At 44.0% G+C, this 17,347-nt stretch overlaps 2 protein-coding genes across 17 annotated transcripts; one reads left to right on the forward strand and one right to left on the reverse strand.

Annotated features, from left to right (window-relative positions):
- Positions 1-665: 665 nt before the first annotated feature.
- Positions 666-9,934, forward strand: LOC120681413 (UPF0481 protein At3g47200-like). 15 transcript variants are annotated; one of them, XR_005677862.1, is made up of 7 exons: positions 666-986; positions 1,745-1,892; positions 2,511-2,674; positions 2,829-4,789; positions 4,872-5,754; positions 6,023-9,287; positions 9,466-9,934. XR_005677862.1 is itself a non-coding variant. In XM_039962899.1 (3 exons), exons 2-3 carry the CDS (start codon positions 6,107-6,109, stop codon positions 7,453-7,455), a joined length of 1,182 nt encoding a protein of 393 aa, XP_039818833.1. In that variant the 5' UTR covers positions 5,258-5,754; positions 6,023-6,106; the 3' UTR covers positions 7,456-8,150. The 15 variants fall into 15 exon arrangements, 4 of the variants coding, with proteins under 4 accessions (XP_039818833.1, XP_039818834.1, XP_039818831.1 ...); XR_005677861.1 differs by having other exon boundaries at positions 1,745-4,789; XR_005677860.1 differs by lacking the exon at positions 666-986 and having other exon boundaries at positions 993-1,892; positions 2,511-4,789.
- On the reverse strand, positions 9,830-14,193 carry LOC120681415 (glycerol kinase-like). Of its 2 annotated transcripts, none has more exons than XM_039962902.1 (4): positions 13,634-14,193; positions 12,216-12,437; positions 11,170-12,136; positions 9,830-10,301 (listed from the first exon to the last, which is right to left on the reverse strand). In XM_039962902.1, exons 1-4 carry the CDS (start codon positions 13,771-13,773, stop codon positions 10,059-10,061), a joined length of 1,572 nt encoding a protein of 523 aa, XP_039818836.1. In that variant the 5' UTR covers positions 13,774-14,193; the 3' UTR covers positions 9,830-10,058. The 2 variants fall into 2 exon arrangements, with proteins under 2 accessions (XP_039818836.1, XP_039818837.1); XM_039962903.1 differs by lacking the exon at positions 9,830-10,301 and adding an exon at positions 10,355-10,500 and having other exon boundaries at positions 13,634-14,109.
- Between the last annotated feature and the right edge of the window lie 3,154 nt (positions 14,194-17,347).

Raw genomic sequence — 17,347 nt, forward strand, 5'->3', positions numbered from 1 at the left:
TAACCCATCTATTGGCATTGTACTTGTCAACTATTGGAGTCCAATTTTTTTATGTTTATAGTATTTAGTTTCTTGTAGTTATGCCTATTATTTTTAAATAAATAAGAGTAGATAGAGCAATAATAGATAGATTACATTTTTTGAAAAATTTTGATACTAGTTTTGTATTTTTATATTTTGAAATGAATTAGTTTTCATTTTTAGATCTAAATTGAATTTATTGTCACTTAAAAATACAGAACCACCTTTGAAACCACCCTAAGAGCTAAATCTGCCCGATTTTGATAGTTGGATAAGCTATCTTATCCGGTTTTGTAGTTTTAGGTTGAAATTAGATTTTTGTGATAGTTCATAGTTGTAAACTTTAACTTTTTTATTATTATTAGTATGCATCGTGATATCCACCACTACCTTGCAAAATTTGGAATTAAATTTTAACTCTTGTATGAGGAAATAAAAAAGATAAATTGTATTAATGAATCAGATAGTAGAGTTTAGGGATAAATTAAAAGGTAACATATGCTATGCAAATCCGGTTCCTATGCATGCAAACCAGCGATTAGGATTCTAGGATTCTAATCCAAGAGCTAGAGATGAAGGTGGGTTCTATTAGCACTTAACTCCTCTTACCAATCCCCCTCCTAATCTCTGTTTGTGCAAAAAAAAAAAAACACCCTGGGAACAAGTGCACCGATCGGTTCCTGTTCCCTACCGTCGCTACTCGCGATCCAGGCGCTAGGCCGTCGCTGCCCGCTCCTTGACCGTCGCCCTCCTAGGGGCGCCGCCTGGAGCCCTGCGGACGGAGCCGCCCCTGCAAACCCTCGCCTGGTCGCCGCCCCGGCCCCATCTGGAGACCGTCCAAGCCGCGCGCCGCCCATCCGGAGTCGCCCCAGCCTCGCCCTCGGCGCAGGACCTGCGTGGCTGGCCCCCTGCGTGACCTGCGCCCTGCGCGTCGCAACGATCGGTGCAACGTGGGGAAACAGCAGGTTGTGATCTCCCTAATGGTTTGTATCTTCCTGACAGGTTGTACTCTCCCTGATGGGCAAACACCTTAGATCAGGATACCTTCTGAATTATCCAGGCTAGTTTGTGGATTTAGCTCTTGAAAGTAGCTGCTGGTTGTTTGATTTCTGAAATCCTAATGAATTGAGTAGTTCAAGGGACACGTAGTGTGTGTAGCTGTAGCAATTTCTCTAGATAACACATGGAACAATATTCAGTTGGGCACGCTGATCTGGGCGGTCATCATCCTCATCAGATAATCTCAGGCGCACGCTGGGCGGTGTCAGGCGCAGGGGCGATCACTTTCTGCAGGGGCGGTCTCGTCAGGCGCAGGGGCGGCGGCGGTCTCCTTCTGCAAGGGCGGTCTCGTCAGGTGGAGGGGCGGCGGCGTCAGGCGCATGGGCGGCGATGGCAGCCCAATAGCAATCGCTAGGTCTCGCGCGGCGGCAGGAAAGAACGGAACCGAACCGGTGCGCGGATCGGGGGGGTTTTTTCACAAACAGAGATATTAGGCGGGGATTGGTGGGAGGGGTTAACTGCTAATAGAATCAATCTTCATCTCTAGCTTTTGGATTAAAATCCTAGAGTTCTGATCGCTGGTTTGCATAGTTTGCATAGGAACCGGATTTGCATAGCATACGTTGTCAAATTAAAGTTATAATTTAAAAGATTATTGAAATTTTAGCCATATTTGAAGGGAGAAAACAGGGCTAACCCTAATGGAATGACTTCTTCCGACTAGATCTTGCGACTCCTGTGCCCCTGATACTTCGGATCGATGGAGCCTGGTTGCGGTCGCCTGCTATGACGCCGAAGCGGGTTTGAGAAAGCAGGGACGATGAATTAAAGGGTTCATTGATTTTATCCATCGCGAACTGCTTCTCTCGCAGGTGCTCGTCCTACCTCATCGCCTCGTCCATGCCTCCTTCGCTGTCTGAATTGTTTAGTCTCTTTTCTGCTCCTTCAGTGTCGTTTGCTCACTTCTAGTCTACCGTATTCTTTATCCTAGGTTTTTTTTTCACTTTTTATGCGTGCCTAACTTCTCAGGTAGAAGTTTTCACTATTGATCTATGTGGTGTTCCCAAAATTTCTACTAGATTGCACCGAAATTTGCCATCATGCCTACATTGGATCTGGCTTGGCCGAAGGAGGGGCATTTGTCTTTCTTTTTAGATAAAGAGGGGCATGTCCGCATTTGTCTAGTGGTGGCCTTGCAATTGGTTAGGCGGTTAATTGCTGAGTTTTCATTTAATTGAATTTATTTCCTTAAAAAAATGTTTGGTCTAGTGGTGCTTCAGCTGTGATATCCTTTTAAGTTTGTCGGCCAAGATTAGTTGATATAAACCCAAGGGGGCGCTCCTATAGTCCTATGCTTTGGGGTAAAAAAGGTCTTGAGCTGCAAAAGGCCACAAGTTCCATTGAAATCCTCATACCAGGTCTGATAGATTTTTCTGCTACATATCTGTATTTCTTGGCATGAACCGATGGTTGACCCAACTGTTTGACAGGAATAATGTCTCGAGGAAGCAAAAACAAAGCTAAAGATGTAGCAATGGCCGAGCTGGTGACCTCTATGAAACAACAACTCGATTATTACTGGTCACTAGGGGAGGACACTGACAAGGGAATGAATTACATTCCTATTTGCAAGGTTCAGCAGCATATCCGTGAGGTTGATAAATTCTCTTATGAACCTTTCATTTTGTCCATTGGTCCATATCACCATGGAGCTGCAAAGTTGCGGAACATGGATAAGATGAAATGGGGCTATCTAGATGAAGTTTGTAAATTAAATTCTGAGAAAACATTGCTTGATTACTTGTTAGAGATTGGAGATCTCGCACGTGAAGCAAGGAACTGTTACTCTGAGGATGTATATATGACTGATGAGGAGTTTCTGCAGATGCTCATACTTGATGGATGCTTCATTCTAGTTGCTCTTGGTGGAACTCAAACACTTCTAGCACACCTGCAACAGGCAGAGAGTGAGAGGTTTGCTCTTGAGAAAATAGTTGTCGAAAATGCCAATGCTAGCACCAACAATGATATACAAAACACAGCTAGCAACTCTGCATGTGAAGGTAACCAAAGTGGAAGAAAGGGGGCAAATGAAGACAGTGAAAGTGATGATCAAAGTGGATTGTGGTTCATGAGATTCCTTTATCATGACCTGTTCTTACTGGAAAACCAAATTCCATTTTTCATTGTCAAGAAATTATATGAGCTAGCTTCAGGGAATGCCATTTTCTCTCCATCTCTCACGGATTCATTGAATAGATATGTACGACATGCATTGTCTTTCTATCCAAAGGCAATCCAAGAAGCCAATGGGCCAGAAAACTTTCAACATTTGCTTCACTTGTGCCATATGTACCTAAGGCCTAATCCAAAAGTTGATAATAGCCACCATTATCAGGTTCGGCCTCAGTATCTTTGTAAGTTTTTCAGTTTTGGATGGAGATATTTTAGAATTGGTCAACGTTCTGAAGGGAATGAGCAGATCCAGCCAGTTGGGCAGGAGGGTTTCCCATTGCCTGGTCATGAGCTAAACCGCTGGCGGAGAGTAGCACAATATAAAGAGGCCGGAATTAAGTTTAAGAAACGCGAGTATGATAATTTGGATCCTCACTCTCTATTGGACATTAAGTTTGGCAATGGTTCCATCGAAATTCCATGTCTTGTAGTGGATGAATATTCAGGCAGTTTTTTCAGGAACCTCATTGCATTCGAGCAAACATGTCCTCAATTTGGGGATGATTTTACAGCTTACATCGTTTTCATGTCACAAATTATTAGTATGCCAGAAGACGTGGGAATACTTGTTGAAAAAGAAATCATTGTTCACCACCTTGATAGTGACAGACACGTATCAGATCTATTTACCTTGCTCAGCAAAGATGTTGTGTTTGATTTCAATGGTAGCTACTACTTAAGATCACTTTGTCAGTCTATGGAAGAACACTACCAGAGTCGTCTGAACCGATGGATAGCATGGCTCTGGATGAACCATTTCAGTAATCCATGGTTGGCCTTAGCTGCATTAGGCACTGTTGTTGTGCTTGTCTGCACTATAGTACAAACCATCTTTACTGTGTTAGCATACATGAAACCACCTAATATGAATAACAACTACAAATAAGCAGACCTGAACCACAAATTTCCAGGATTTCACATCCTCTCTTTTTTTTTCCAATGTATGTTATTTGACAAACATTTGGATTTTTCCTATTCTATGATTTTTTTCTTTTTCGCCGAACACGCAGGAATTGCATGCCATTGCATTAAGAAGATGAAATGGGTTTATATTAGCATTTTCTATACTGTTAATTCGAAGACATTGTTTCATGCAATATTTATCTTTTGTTTGGGGATACAAGTAATTAATTGCGCCTACCATATTCTTCTCTACCTTAAGTTGGGTGGAGAGTGATGACCATGCCTAACTGGCAGATCTGAATCCTGGAATCATAGGATCTTGAAGATATTGATTCCACCTAGTGACATAGGTCATTTTAAGGAGTTAAGCGCTACAGTGACAGCACAGATGCAAGATGGATATAAAAAGGCTGATCTGGTAGAGGACGAGTCCATCGTGTTGCCCTCAAGGCCTTGTTGAAGATGCCTTCCAAGCCAGCCCTCACCCTTGCCATTCTCCTGGCAATGTTCGCTGTATTCTCACTTGCTGCAGGCCGACATGCCCCAGGTGGTGGTGCGGGGATTCCCTTGGTTCATGATCTGAATGGGGTTCCAAAGATGAAGGTGGGAGAAACAAGCAAAGCAGCAAAAGGTCAGGGTGATTTCTTTGTTTGATTTCTTAAATTATCATTCTGTACAAGATAAAGCTAAATCATACCTTTCTGTTTTCCCAGGAAAGCAAGAAGGCATGGATGCTAAAGAAGAGAAGCTGATAATCGGCCTGCCCAATATCATGGTGTTTCCTCGACGCCTCCCTCCGTCGTGCAAGGCCAAGGCCTGTTAGCCAAGATATTGCTGCCCACACGGAGTGGGAAGACGCATTCTACTCTGGTCTACTTTAGCTATTGAATAATTGAAGTATAGTCAATTAGTTTTGTATGATGATCTACTCCCCGCCATATTCTAGTTATAGCCTATCTCGTAGTATGTACAAGGTTCCTAACAAGGAGAATACCCAGCTTTCTGAATAGAACCGCAGATTTCGAACGAATCAGATGTATAAACGGGCAGGGGGTTGGGGAAAGAAAGAAGACAGGCAGGGGATTTGGATTTTTGCCATCCAAATTTCTCAAACGGGCAGGGGGTTGGGGAAAGAAAGAAGACAGGCAAAATAATCAAGTGACGAGATCACCAGGAATCGCTCCGTTACAGAGAGAATCAGCCTGTCCCCGGCCACCACCATTTCACTCTCGTCCGATAATTACCAGGGCAAATACTAGAGGATAGCGTCAATCCTCGGTGGCCAGTCCGCCACGCCGCTACCACCTCCTTCATCCATCAGTCCGCTCCTCCTCTCACCCTCCATCTCCTCGTCTATCCCATTCAGATAACTTCATTCGGCTGGTTCTGTAACCCCGGCCAAATGGCTGCACGTCCACCATAGCTGCATCAGCGACCGCACCGAATCCCACTTATTCTTGAATGAGTTAGTTCGAGCCTTTAAATTGCCACCAATTTTGTGAATCTTTCTTCGCTATAAAGGGTTATCCTTTCCTTCCTAGGTGGATCTAAGACCGGCTCCGGAAATTCTGGCCAGTCTGAAGGCTACAATCGCAGGTACACCAAGAGTTGATGATCTCCCCAGTGCTCATTATATTTCTCATTTTTTGATCCATCCCCCCCCCCCCCCGTACAATTGTTTTTGTCCTCTCATAATCAAGGCTTTGTGATCTCTCATCAGCGGCTCTCAACGTCACTTATATCCATTCCTTAACTGTTCAAAAAAAAATCCATTCCTTAGTGATTTTTTAGGGTAGATCATGAGTTATATATATTAACCATGATCCATGTTTTAATGCTAAGCAGTTCCTATTCCTCTCCATAGGTAATTTGTGTCAGCTGAAAAAAAATCACTTGCCAATCCTTTAATTCTCTCAAGCCTGGATGGTGTCCTGAGTGAGCAAGAAAAATGACTATTGCTGAAAGTTCTAGGTCGAAATATATAGACATGGATAAGATGGTCAGTTTCATGACAAAGGAAATAAACTATTTCTGGTCACTGTATGATCCGTCTGATGATGATACCAAGATTTGCCCAATCTATAGAGTCCCAGAACACATATTGGAGATTGATCGCATCCCCTATGAACCATTTGTTGTATCCTTTGGTCCGTACCACCATGGGGCTCAACACCTCGAAGCCATGGAGAAAAAAAAGTGGGAATACTTAGACAGGGTGCTGAAATTGAACCGTGAAAGAACTCTTTGTGATTACCTTAAATCGATCTCTGGACTAGAAAAACAAGCAAGGAAATGCTATTCAGACGAGATAAAAATGGAAAGAAAGAAGTTTCTACAGATGCTTTTGCTTGATGGCTGCTTCATACTAGTGAATATTGACGAAAATGTTGGCACCAGGGTATCAAATGCAAGGGTTTTGGAGCCAAGTTCCTTCCATAAAGAAACTGACGAAAATATGGGAGGAGAAGCTGCGGCAAATTTAAAAGATTCATCTGGAGGAGTTGGGCCGAGCAAATATAAGGAACATGGATATGCCATGGAGCTAGAACTGATTAAGGTAGAAGCTAGTCAAGAAAGTGGTGGGCAAAATGAAATAGGGGATGCAAACCACATGACAAACATGGAGAACTGTAACAATGCTGGAGATTGGTTGAGTTGTGCTACATGGCATGACATGTTCTTGCTGGAGAACCAAATACCATTTTTCATTGTTGAGTGCATCTACGAACTAGTTACAGGTACAGCTGAGTCACTTTGTAGCAAAACTGCCGAATTTGTAGAGGCAATCTTGGGACACTATCCAATTGCTATACAGGAATTTGACAGACCCAAGCAATTCCATCATTTGCTCCACCTATGTCACATGTACTTCAGACCTAGTAAGAAAATTGATGAAGAGCTTGTGTGTCAGCCCAGGAGAAGGTATTTCGTTAATCTTTTACATCTTGGGTACAGATTCATTGAAGTTGATCATAAACCTGTTGATGCTGACAAAAACCTAGAACAGATGGATTGCTTCCAAGCTGGAAAGCTTCGGACTCGCTGGCGCCGTGCAGTAGAATACCATCAAGCAGGAGTTCAATTCAAGAAAAGGCAGTATGGCGAACAAAGTAAGCATTCGCTCCTGGACATAAGGTTTGTGGATGGGGTTATAGAAGTTCCTTGTTTGCCAATTGACGAGTCCAGTGAATCACTTTTTAAGAACCTTCTGTCACTTGAGCAAATAGACCGCAGGTTTGGCAATGACATCAGTGCATATGTCACTTTCATGTCCCAGGTCCTCGCTACACCGGCTGATGCCACATTGCTTGTTCAGAGAGGCATCATTGTACATATGTTGGATAGCGATGATGAGGTGTCTGAACTATTCACAAGACTCACCAAACAAGTGACATTCAGATTTGACTGGAACTACTACTTAAAATCTTTATGCCAAGTGTTGGAAGCCCACTACCAGAGTCGCCTGAATAGATGGATAGCTTGGTTGTGGCTCAATCACTTTGGAAATCCGTGGTTAGCACTGGCTGCTTTAGCTGGTATAGTGGTTCTTGCTTGCACCATTGTCCAGACCATATATACAGTCATGTCATATATCAAGCCTCCGCCAGGCATATGAAACCCTTTTCACTATTCACATGCTTCTTGAGAACAATGTGGCTACAGGTCATAAATTATGCTCTCACTGTTTCAGATGGCACCTCACTGATCCTCAAGATTATTCTGAGACTTGCAGAGTTAATTTTGACACATATTTGATAGATTTAGAAGATGGGGTTATCTGGAAACATGCTGTGAAATTCATGCACTGCAAAAAACTAAATAACACATTAAAAATAAAATAAAGTTCTTTTGTTGGTTAAGCAGAGACATTTCCAGAGAAATATTTTTTTGAAACACTTAGCTAGGCTGTACTGAGATACCAAAGTGCTGTATACTCCAACTCCAATCACAATATATCGATGACATAAAGGTTGTTCTCATACTTGAGTAAATCAGTTATATTGTCGGCGGACTGTAGAAATTAGGGTGGTTTTGTTTTGAGGAGTGGGGTGGCTCCGTGGTTCATCATCTTCTCACTAAATTTGGCCTGTGGAGTGGAATGGGCTGATCCCTCACCACCCACAAGTACATGGTTAGCTTAATGATGAGGAACAAATTTCATGGGATCAACTCATATGATGGACCACCTCAAAGGCTCAAACCAAACACCCCATTAATGTGTGCGCTCTGGTAAAGATGCAAGATTCATTTGTTCCTGTTTGAAAGTACAGTACAGCACTTACATATTTGATTGCCTGTCTGCTGTTGCTACGCTTTTGTGCAAGTTCCAGCTGCATAACTTCGCACGATCTGAACTTTTTAAGTTGTACCTTTGCACTATCTGAACTTGGTGCCGCAGGTAGCTTCCTATGAACAGCCTTTCTGAATACCTTGTTACATGTGACCTCAGCAAAATAGGAGGGGATTTTTGAAACTGTATGGCACCTTGTGTTTCCATTTGGTTGCGAAAACAATTAGTGAGACCGCTACAGTTTCTTTTATGTTCTAGCTAGATGTTTAATCATACTGTTGCAAAGTTTGTTTTGGCATTGACAATGTAGCTCTTATATCATTGTTGTATTCGCCAGCGATGAACAGAACAAGGCCTTGAAATGGGCTTCTGGCATGCGTACTGTAACGCAGGATATGGTAGGTGGAATTTAGACCGAATAATACTAGCACGAGGTCCCTAGCGAGATATCCCATGAGGATGGCCAAATTCCTGTCGGATCGATTCTAGAGGTCACCTTCAATGCAGTCAAGCTACACTCGAGCGCGATGACGAGACAGTCTGTCTAGTGCCTTCTACAAGATATTGATGCCTTCTGGCAGATGGCCACACTCCAGTCCTGAGTCCTGACTGATTGGGGTCTCTATACATGCCGCCATGCTGGCGCTAACTCCATTTCATCTAATCAAACTACAGCCGCTTCCCCTCGTGCTGTCAAGGCAAAGGACCATGGCTTCCAAACTGCTCATAACCTTGACCATCGTTCTCGTTCTCACCCGAGAGCACGCCCTTCCCACAGTGGGCCTGAAGACATACGCAGATCCAAAGGACGCCGGAACACAGCAAGGCGTCATGCAGGGTGAGACCTTTGCAGCAGTACTTGAGCGAATTTGCCTGGCGTTTTTGTGAAGTTTATTTTGTTGTTATCTCCTTACTGCTACTGCTTGTTGCTCGTTCTTTATGCACGACTTTTGCATAACCTTGGTTGTAGTTTCCTGAAAGATTGCTCAGTTCTGCTATTTGATGATGCACGACAGCACAAGCTGGGCATGCTGCAGGCGCCGGCTTCACTGAGGAGAAGGGCTGGTTCGCTTCCACACGGCCCTTAGCACGTCCGCCGCCTCTTAATCCTAACAGTGCTTCCACTAGGAACCGTTGAAAGCACCAGTCACCTCATACTATAGTCCCTCTACAAAATATACGGGGCACTTCGTACTTGGGTTAAGTATATCTTCCAGTTATACTAGTTACTGCCGTGCTGGTACTTTCAGTATGATGTGTGTACCCTTCAGTGGCATGCAAGTAAGCTGCTGCGTTATGAAGGAGTTGCCTATCTAGCTATTAAATAGTGCATGGTGTGGTAATAGTACAACTAATAAGTACGAGAAATGCAATCGATAGTTCAACTGAGAAGAACATGTATACTCCAAAGTTCTTTGTTAAGAACTGAGATTACTCTGTACTTGTAATTTATAAATATACATCGGACAGCTTCGTTTCTTTCAATAAAGCAAACAAGCCCACAGAAGTAATGCACAATGTAGCACTTTATTCATTGACAAACAAGGGCGAGCTGACCACCACCACGGCACAGATTGATCGTGCCTACCGTGCAACAAGGTGAGATAATCTAAAGAGAAAGGTCAGCTAAGTCGAATGATCTTGAAACCGCCTTGTACCATGAATCTGCTCTCTTCTTCCTGTGGGCCTCGTCCAATTTCGGGCGGAAGACTGTTGTGTTTTCCTTGTGCAAGCCGGCGAACACCTGTTCCTTTGTCCAGACTCCAGCAGCTAACCCAGCAGCATATGCAGCTCCGAGGGCTGTTGTCTCTATATCAGCTGGTCGGACAACAGGGCTTCCCAGCAAATCAGCCTGCAGGTGGGTGCTTAAAACACATTATTTGCGCTGTGATGAAACTTAAAGATTTTTTTATTTTTTTCCAGCTCTACTGCATGTTCTTGAAAAAAAATACAATTGTGATAAAGAATATGAGAACCTCAGATCATCTATGAAATAGTAGTTTGCCGTACTGAACTGCTTGCTAAGAATTTCATGTCTTGATTCCCCCAAACTAAAAGAACAAAAGAAAAGAACAAGCTCATGTCTTGTCTTGTGCAGCTTTCTATATTCTGCAGTACAGATTTTAAACGTTGAACAGGTGTTACCTGCAGTTCTATCTACAGATATTAATGCAGTTTTTTACACTGACGAAGCTACAGTATAGTGCTGTTAATGCTGTTCTGAATTCTGAATGTCAAGCATGCCTTAGAAGCAGGCAATCATTTTCTTACAATATAAAGATTGCTGTTTCGAATACTCGGCGTAATTTTCAAATGGAAATAGGGACACTATTATGCGTCAATATCCTGCATTTCCATTTTCAGCAAGCCATACTCGGCCTAAATTACAAATGGAAATAGTCAAATAGGGACACTATTATGCGTCAATATCATATCCTTCATTTGTCCATTTTCAGGAAGTCATAGGTGCAACTATATAAAAGCGTTATTCAAAAAAAGATAAGTCTGAAAATTTTCAGGTGATCTAAAATTTATCTTGAGTTCTTGACTACCAAGTGAATTCTTTAGATCGTGATGTTACTTGCTCTGATTCAGAATTTCAGACATCGATACTAGGTGAAAGATGTATTCATACGTGTGAGATAATAGATGCACCATTAAAATGTACTTATTTGTTTTTATTTTTGTAAAACAACTTGGAAGGAGACATTTTCCTTTACCTGTATCTGCATAAGAAGATTATTAACGGTAGCGCCACCATCAACACGCAACAAGAACTCCCCTTCTGCACTCTTTACTTCTCCTGCATCTCCAGCATCCTTGTGCATGGAGCTGAGGACATCATTCACCTGAAAGCACATACTCTCAAGTACTGCTCGAGCAATGTGGCCCTTATTTGTGAACCTTGTGATTCCAATGCAGATCCCCCTTGCGTCATCCCTCCACCATGGTGCAAACAACCCATTGAATGCTGGCACAAAATATATGCCACCTGAATCCGGCACAGTTTCAGCCAACTTTTCAATTTCAGCTGCTGTCTGAATGATTCCAAGACTGTCCCTCAACCACTGAACTGCTGCTCCTGCAATTGCAATGGATCCTTCAAGAGCATAGTTAGTGGGTGCAGTTGGGCCAAGCTTGTAAGCAATGGTGCTAAGAAGACCATGGGAGGATTCTGTAGGCTCTTCCCCTGTGTTGAGAAGGATGAAGGCACCAGTACCATAGGTGCTTTTCGCTTCACCCTTTTGGCAGAGCTGCCCAAGCATAGCAGCATGCTGATCTCCTAGGCACCCTGAGATGGGGACACCTGCCAAGGGGAACCCATTGACAACCACACCAATTTTCTCCGAATTACTGATTATTTTTGGTAAAATAGCTGCAGAAATTCCTAATGCATCAAGTGTTGGCTTATCCCAATCAAGTGTCTTCAGATTCATGAGCATTGTACGAGATGCATTTGAGCAGTCTGTGACATGCTGCCCACCAGCAACACCTCCTGTAAGGTTCCAGATCAACCAGGTATCTATTGTGCCAAATAACGCGTCACCAGTCCGGACTGCATCCTTGACAGCATCAACATTTTCCATTAACCATAATAACTTCAAAGCACTGAAATAAGTACTGATTGGCAAACCACATGTCTCAACGAAGTGGGTTCTACCACCTGATAGCTCACTCTCCAATCTCCTGGATAGTTGAAGCATGATGAGAAGACTCAACAATATCAATATGCTAACAGAAAACGAGTGATGGAAAGAAAAAAGACCTGCAAACAGGGCTCGTGCGAACATCCATCCACACAATGGCATTGTACAGTGGAAGACCAGTGGATCTACTCCACATAACAGTGGTTTCCCTCTGATTTGTGATTCCAATTGCCTTCAAACCAGCAACCACATTGCATTTACGATCTTTGGCTTTGTCAACTGCCTCTTTCATACACACCTTCACAGTCTCTATAATCTCCATAGGATCATGCTCAACCCACCTTATTGTTCACAGAAACATAGAATAATATCAGAGATGAAAATCTAAATGAAAAAATAATCGACAGCAAAAGAAAGTGAGATTCATTATGATAGTTGGCGTTGCTTTTTTTTTAAAAAAGGGATGGCACTATGGATTACAGACTACAGTGGATCAAACGAAATAACATAAAAACTAAAAAATGCATGAAAAGAGGTATAGAAAATTATATTTCTCCCTTTCACAAATCCACATATACAAGGAAACAATAGTGAAATAAAGAAAATATGTGGCATTTGTATAAATCTTCCAAAATTAGCAGTCAAATTATACTTGGACTGAGACAGTTAGTGAGACGTTTTCCAAGAACATGAGTAAGGGAAGCTAAAAGTAGCCAATTGATAAGTCGCCGAATTGATCTAGCAGAAAAAGAGTTCAACCTCACATGGATCCTTTAGGAACTTGTGGTAATATGTTTTCTTAGAGTAAATACGGTCCAATGATCATCTAAGTTTCTACTCATAAGTTCATATAAGAGAACCACATGTACATGGAATAGTCCACTAAGTTGCCTATTAAGTCATTAAGTAAATATAACTGGACAAACATGTGACTCATACGGGTCTTAAAAGTTAAGACTGAAGAACCTTCAGGGCTTGTTTGGGACCGCGTTGCGTCCAGTGGCGGATGCAGGATTGGAGGCAAGGGGGGCTGAAACAATAGAGATGTTGATTTGTGTGAAGATTTAATGGTGATTTGGAGGTCTTACTACAGTGTTTTACGTGTAATTAGGGGAGCTTAGGGGGGCTTGAGCCCCCCTAGCCCCTCTCCTGTATCCGCCCCTGGTTGCGTCGCATATGAGCGATAAACGCGGAAAAATCCCGCCGAACGCCTCGCGACCAACGCGCGTCCGCCGGCCGCCGACAACGCAAAACGCAAGAAAAACAACTACGCGAGCCAGAATCGCAAAAGCGGCCTCCGAGCCGCTTACGCGTATACGCGCCGCGCGTTTCTCACCCTCCGTCCCAAACAGGGCCTCAGGCAATTAAATCAAAGCATTAGAACTGCAAAGCTGTTTATCTTCAAACTAGCAACCCCTTAATTCCTCCCGAGTCAACCAACGGTCCAGAATTGACCGAGATCACACCGAGCAAACACGCTACTCAACCGATCCCCACCCCGAGAGAACACAAAACCCGCACAGGCGTCCACACTCACCCTGCCTCCGGGTAGTGCTGCTTGAACTCGAGCTGGTGCGACGCGACGGGCTTGGCGTGGCGGTCGTAGATGATGAACCGGGTGCTAGTGGTGCCCTGGTCGATGGCCGCCACGTACACCTCCTCCCCTTCCCCCGCCATGATCCCTCTCGCCGGCACAGCAGGACGGAGATCGGCAGCGGAGGTCGGGAGCAGCGACCGGCGAGTGTGGAGGGAGGACCCAAGGCGGCGTCAAACAAATCGGTGGCAGTTGGGAGCTGGACCCCGGGGAGGCGGAGAGAGCGAGAGTTTATAGGCGAGGGACGGATCCGATTGGGAGGGAGACGGGGAGAAGGTGGGCGGGGAAGTCAATGGCCGTCGAGCTGTCTACACTGCTCTTGCCTATCCGCTCCGCGCCTCGCGGTCGCCGCTGGCTCCGCGCCGGGATCTTGTGGGACGTGACGGTATTCTTGGCGTCCGCGCCCCGAAAAAGCTGGGAATTTTTTTTTTTTGAGATATCGCCGGCTTGGGGTTGCTGACTGGCTGTGATTACCTGATTGGTTTGTCCATGGCGACGGACAAGCCGTGCAGCAGGCGATCACGGGGATTATCCTAAAAGGAATGGCGAGTAAGCATAAGCATCGGGTTAGTTTGTCGTGTGTTGCTGTTGGATTCGAGAACGGGCTCCTTGCCGAATCTTATCCGGATGAAAAAAAAATCGCATCTTCAGCTCCGCGGCATGTGCATGACATCCCAAGCCCGTGCTGCCGATTGCTACAAGTAATGCCAGTGTGTGTCTGGATCGGGATTAAAGTGGGGAGATACCATCATTTTCCGAAAGAGAAGAAAAATTCAGGCCGTTCTTCGCTATCGGTCTCATAGACGGTCAGTCAATTGGCAAACTTGACACCGAGTGTTGCCTGATTAGTTTACGAGTCAACCTGCCGCAGTCGGCACGGATCCTCCGCTCTCACGCCAAAGTTCGTCGTGACCTCCCCGTTTTCAAACTCTTTTGGTATACTCTTTGGCACGTTCACAACAGGCATCTGTAGAATAAAAGTTAATGATAATGTAGGGCACTTCTTTCAAACAAAAAAAGGTGTTAGACAAGTAGATTCTTTATTTTCTATTCTCTTCAATATTGTTGTAGATGTATTAGCCATTTTAATTGCACGGGCGAAGGACAATGGGCTGCTCAGAGGTCTGGTTCCAAACCTAGTGGACGATGGTTTATCTATTTTGCAATATGTGGATGACACAATTTTTTTTATAGAAAATGATCTGGAAGAGGCCAATAACATGAAGCTCTTGTTATGTGTCTTTGAGCAATTGTCAGGCCTTAAGATTAATTTTCATAAAAGTGAGATGTTCTGTTATGCTGAAGCTAGGGAATTAGGAAGAGAATACTCACAAATCTTCGGATGTGATATGGGGACCCTTCCTTTCAGATACCTTGGTATACCAATGCACCACAGAAAACTTAGAAACTCAGATTGGAAAACAGTGGAGGAGAGGTTCCAGAAAAAATTGAGTGGATGGAAAGGAAAAATGCTTTCCGTTGGTGGTCGGTTGGTTCTTATTAACTCTGTCCTTAGCAATTTGTCAATGTTTATGTTTTCTTTCTTCGAGGTTCCTCGTGGCGTCCTTAAAAGACTAGATTACTACAGATCTAGATTCTTTTGGAAGAGCAATGGACATAAGAAAAAATATAGACCGATAAAATAGGAGATACTATGTACACCTAAGGACCAAGGAGGGTTAGAAATTTTAGACTTAGACTTACAGAATAGATGCTTACTTAATAAATGAGTGTTTAAACTCATCAATGAGGATGGCATTTGGCAACGACTCCTTAGAAATAAGTATTCGAGATACAAAACCATCACACAAGTTGAACACATGCCTGGCGATTCTCACTTTTGGTCGGGTCTTATGAAGGCCAAAAATAATCTCTTGAGGATGGGCAAATTCAAAGTGGGGGATGGGCCACAGACTAGATTCTGGGAGAATGCTTGGCTAGATAACACCCCCTTTAAATATCAATACCCATCTCTGTATAACATTGTGCGGAAGAAGAGTGCGACGGTAGCAACGGTTCTTCGATCGACTCCTTTGAATGTGGCTTTTTGTAGATCTTTAGTTGGCAACAATTTACAAGCTTGGCACAATTTAGTAGCCAAAATTGCGAATGTTCAATTAACATATCAGAGAGATACCTTTTTTGGTCTCTAACACAAAATGGTCACTTTACAGTTCGATCCGTGTATAGAACGTTGATTGCTCGTCTACCCGCACCTCGCAAAAATTTGATCTGGAAGTTAAGACTGCCTTTAAAAATTAAGATTTTTATTTGGTATTTAAAAAAGGAGTAGTTCTAACTAAAGATAATCTAGCTAGTCGACAATGGAGGGGAAGTATAAAGTGTTGTTTTTGTAGTTTGGATGAAACCATTCAACATCTTTTCTTTGATTGTCAAATGGCTAGAATTATCTGGAGGATTGTACAAGTTTCTTTTAATATTTCACCGCATGTGAGCATCTTTCATATGTTTAATGGGTGGTTAAATGGAATTAACAAGAAACTTATGTACAAAATTTTGATTGGAGCATCTACCTTATGTTGGACAATTTGGTTAAGTAGAAATGACATGGTTTTTAACAACTTTCGAGCTATTACTCCTCTGCAGGTTATCTTCCGAGGAACTCGCTGGATCCGTTTTTGGGCGTTGCTGTAGAAGGAGGACGACCGACCTCACGTTCTTATGGGTTGTCGTGTGCTTGAGACCACATCTATAGAGATTTTTGCCTCAAATGGATGGTCTTTTAGCAATAGAATTGCTTTTCGGTGATTTTGGACTTGTATTTGAGATTAGATTTCTTTTCTTTGAGCTTGGGACGTACTTGTGTGTAATAACATACAGCTATATGCATAGTTAGTTTCATACAGAGGCTGGAATATTAAAATATATTCCCTTTTCTAAAAAAAATAGTAGTTTGGTATCGAGTATGTGACAAGAATCAGGACGAATCCACCTAGGAAACGGTAAATTTGCTGGAAACACCGCGGATGAAAACTAACAAGTTATTATAGCCAAATTCGGCCGAATCCTGCAAGGGTGCAGACTGCAGAGTTAGCTCAGCTCGTGATGGAGACAGACAGCGCATTCAGCGACCTCATTCAACAAATCCGCTTGTCCTGCAGCCTGCAGGTAGCTTGTCTGCAGAAGGTACGTCAGAGGCAACAATTGGGCATGGAATAGGATAGGGGTAGAATGGGCAAAATCGTTATCTTCTTCAACCACTTTCTCTTAAGTCTGAACTTGTGAAAGAGTACAAAATATGCTGGTCCCGTGGCAGTGCAAGCTGCAAGCCTTATGGTTGCTACAGTCCTGCTCCGCTCAGTTTTCTTATACGGCACAGGTAGCGGCGCACGGCCCGTCGCCGCCACTGCCGCCGCTGCTGAGCGAGCTAGGGTTTGAGGGGAGGGGGCAGCCAGGGAGGGTGGGAGGTGGGCGGAGCGGCCGGCGCCGGCGGCCGGGGTGGTGGCGGGAGGCGGCGGCCTTTAGATTTTCGGGTTGCCGGGGTTGGGGCGGCTCCATGGCCGCCGGCCATAGAGGAGGGGGCCGGGGTAGCGGCGGCCCGGCGGTGTCGGCGGTTCGGCCGGCGGCGCTCCCGCGCCGCCAGCCGGACCGGGGCAGGACAGCCGGTGGGCCAGTGGCCGGCGGTGGGGTAGTGGG

The sequence above is a fragment of the Panicum virgatum genome, chromosome 7N, assembly GCF_016808335.1.
Source record: "Panicum virgatum strain AP13 chromosome 7N, P.virgatum_v5, whole genome shotgun sequence".
Taxonomy (NCBI): Eukaryota; Viridiplantae; Streptophyta; class Magnoliopsida; order Poales; family Poaceae; genus Panicum; species Panicum virgatum.

What these genes read in the sequence shown, in the direction of transcription:
- LOC120681415 (XM_039962902.1), bottom strand. Translation starts at nt 13,773, where the DNA reads ATGGCGGGGGAAGGGGAGGAGGTGTACGTGGCGGCCATCGACCAGGGC. An exon ending in CAGCACTACCCGGAGGCAGG is followed by an intron (nt 12,438 to 13,633) that starts GTGAGTGTGGAC and finishes GTGAACAATAAG; the next exon opens with GTGGGTTGAGCATGATCCTA. An exon ending in CGCACGAGCCCTGTTTGCAG is followed by an intron (nt 12,137 to 12,215) that starts GTCTTTTTTCTT and finishes TCAACTATCCAG; the next exon opens with GAGATTGGAGAGTGAGCTAT.
- LOC120681413 (XM_039962896.1), top strand. Translation starts at nt 6,107, where the DNA reads ATGACTATTGCTGAAAGTTCTAGGTCGAAATATATAGACATGGATAAG.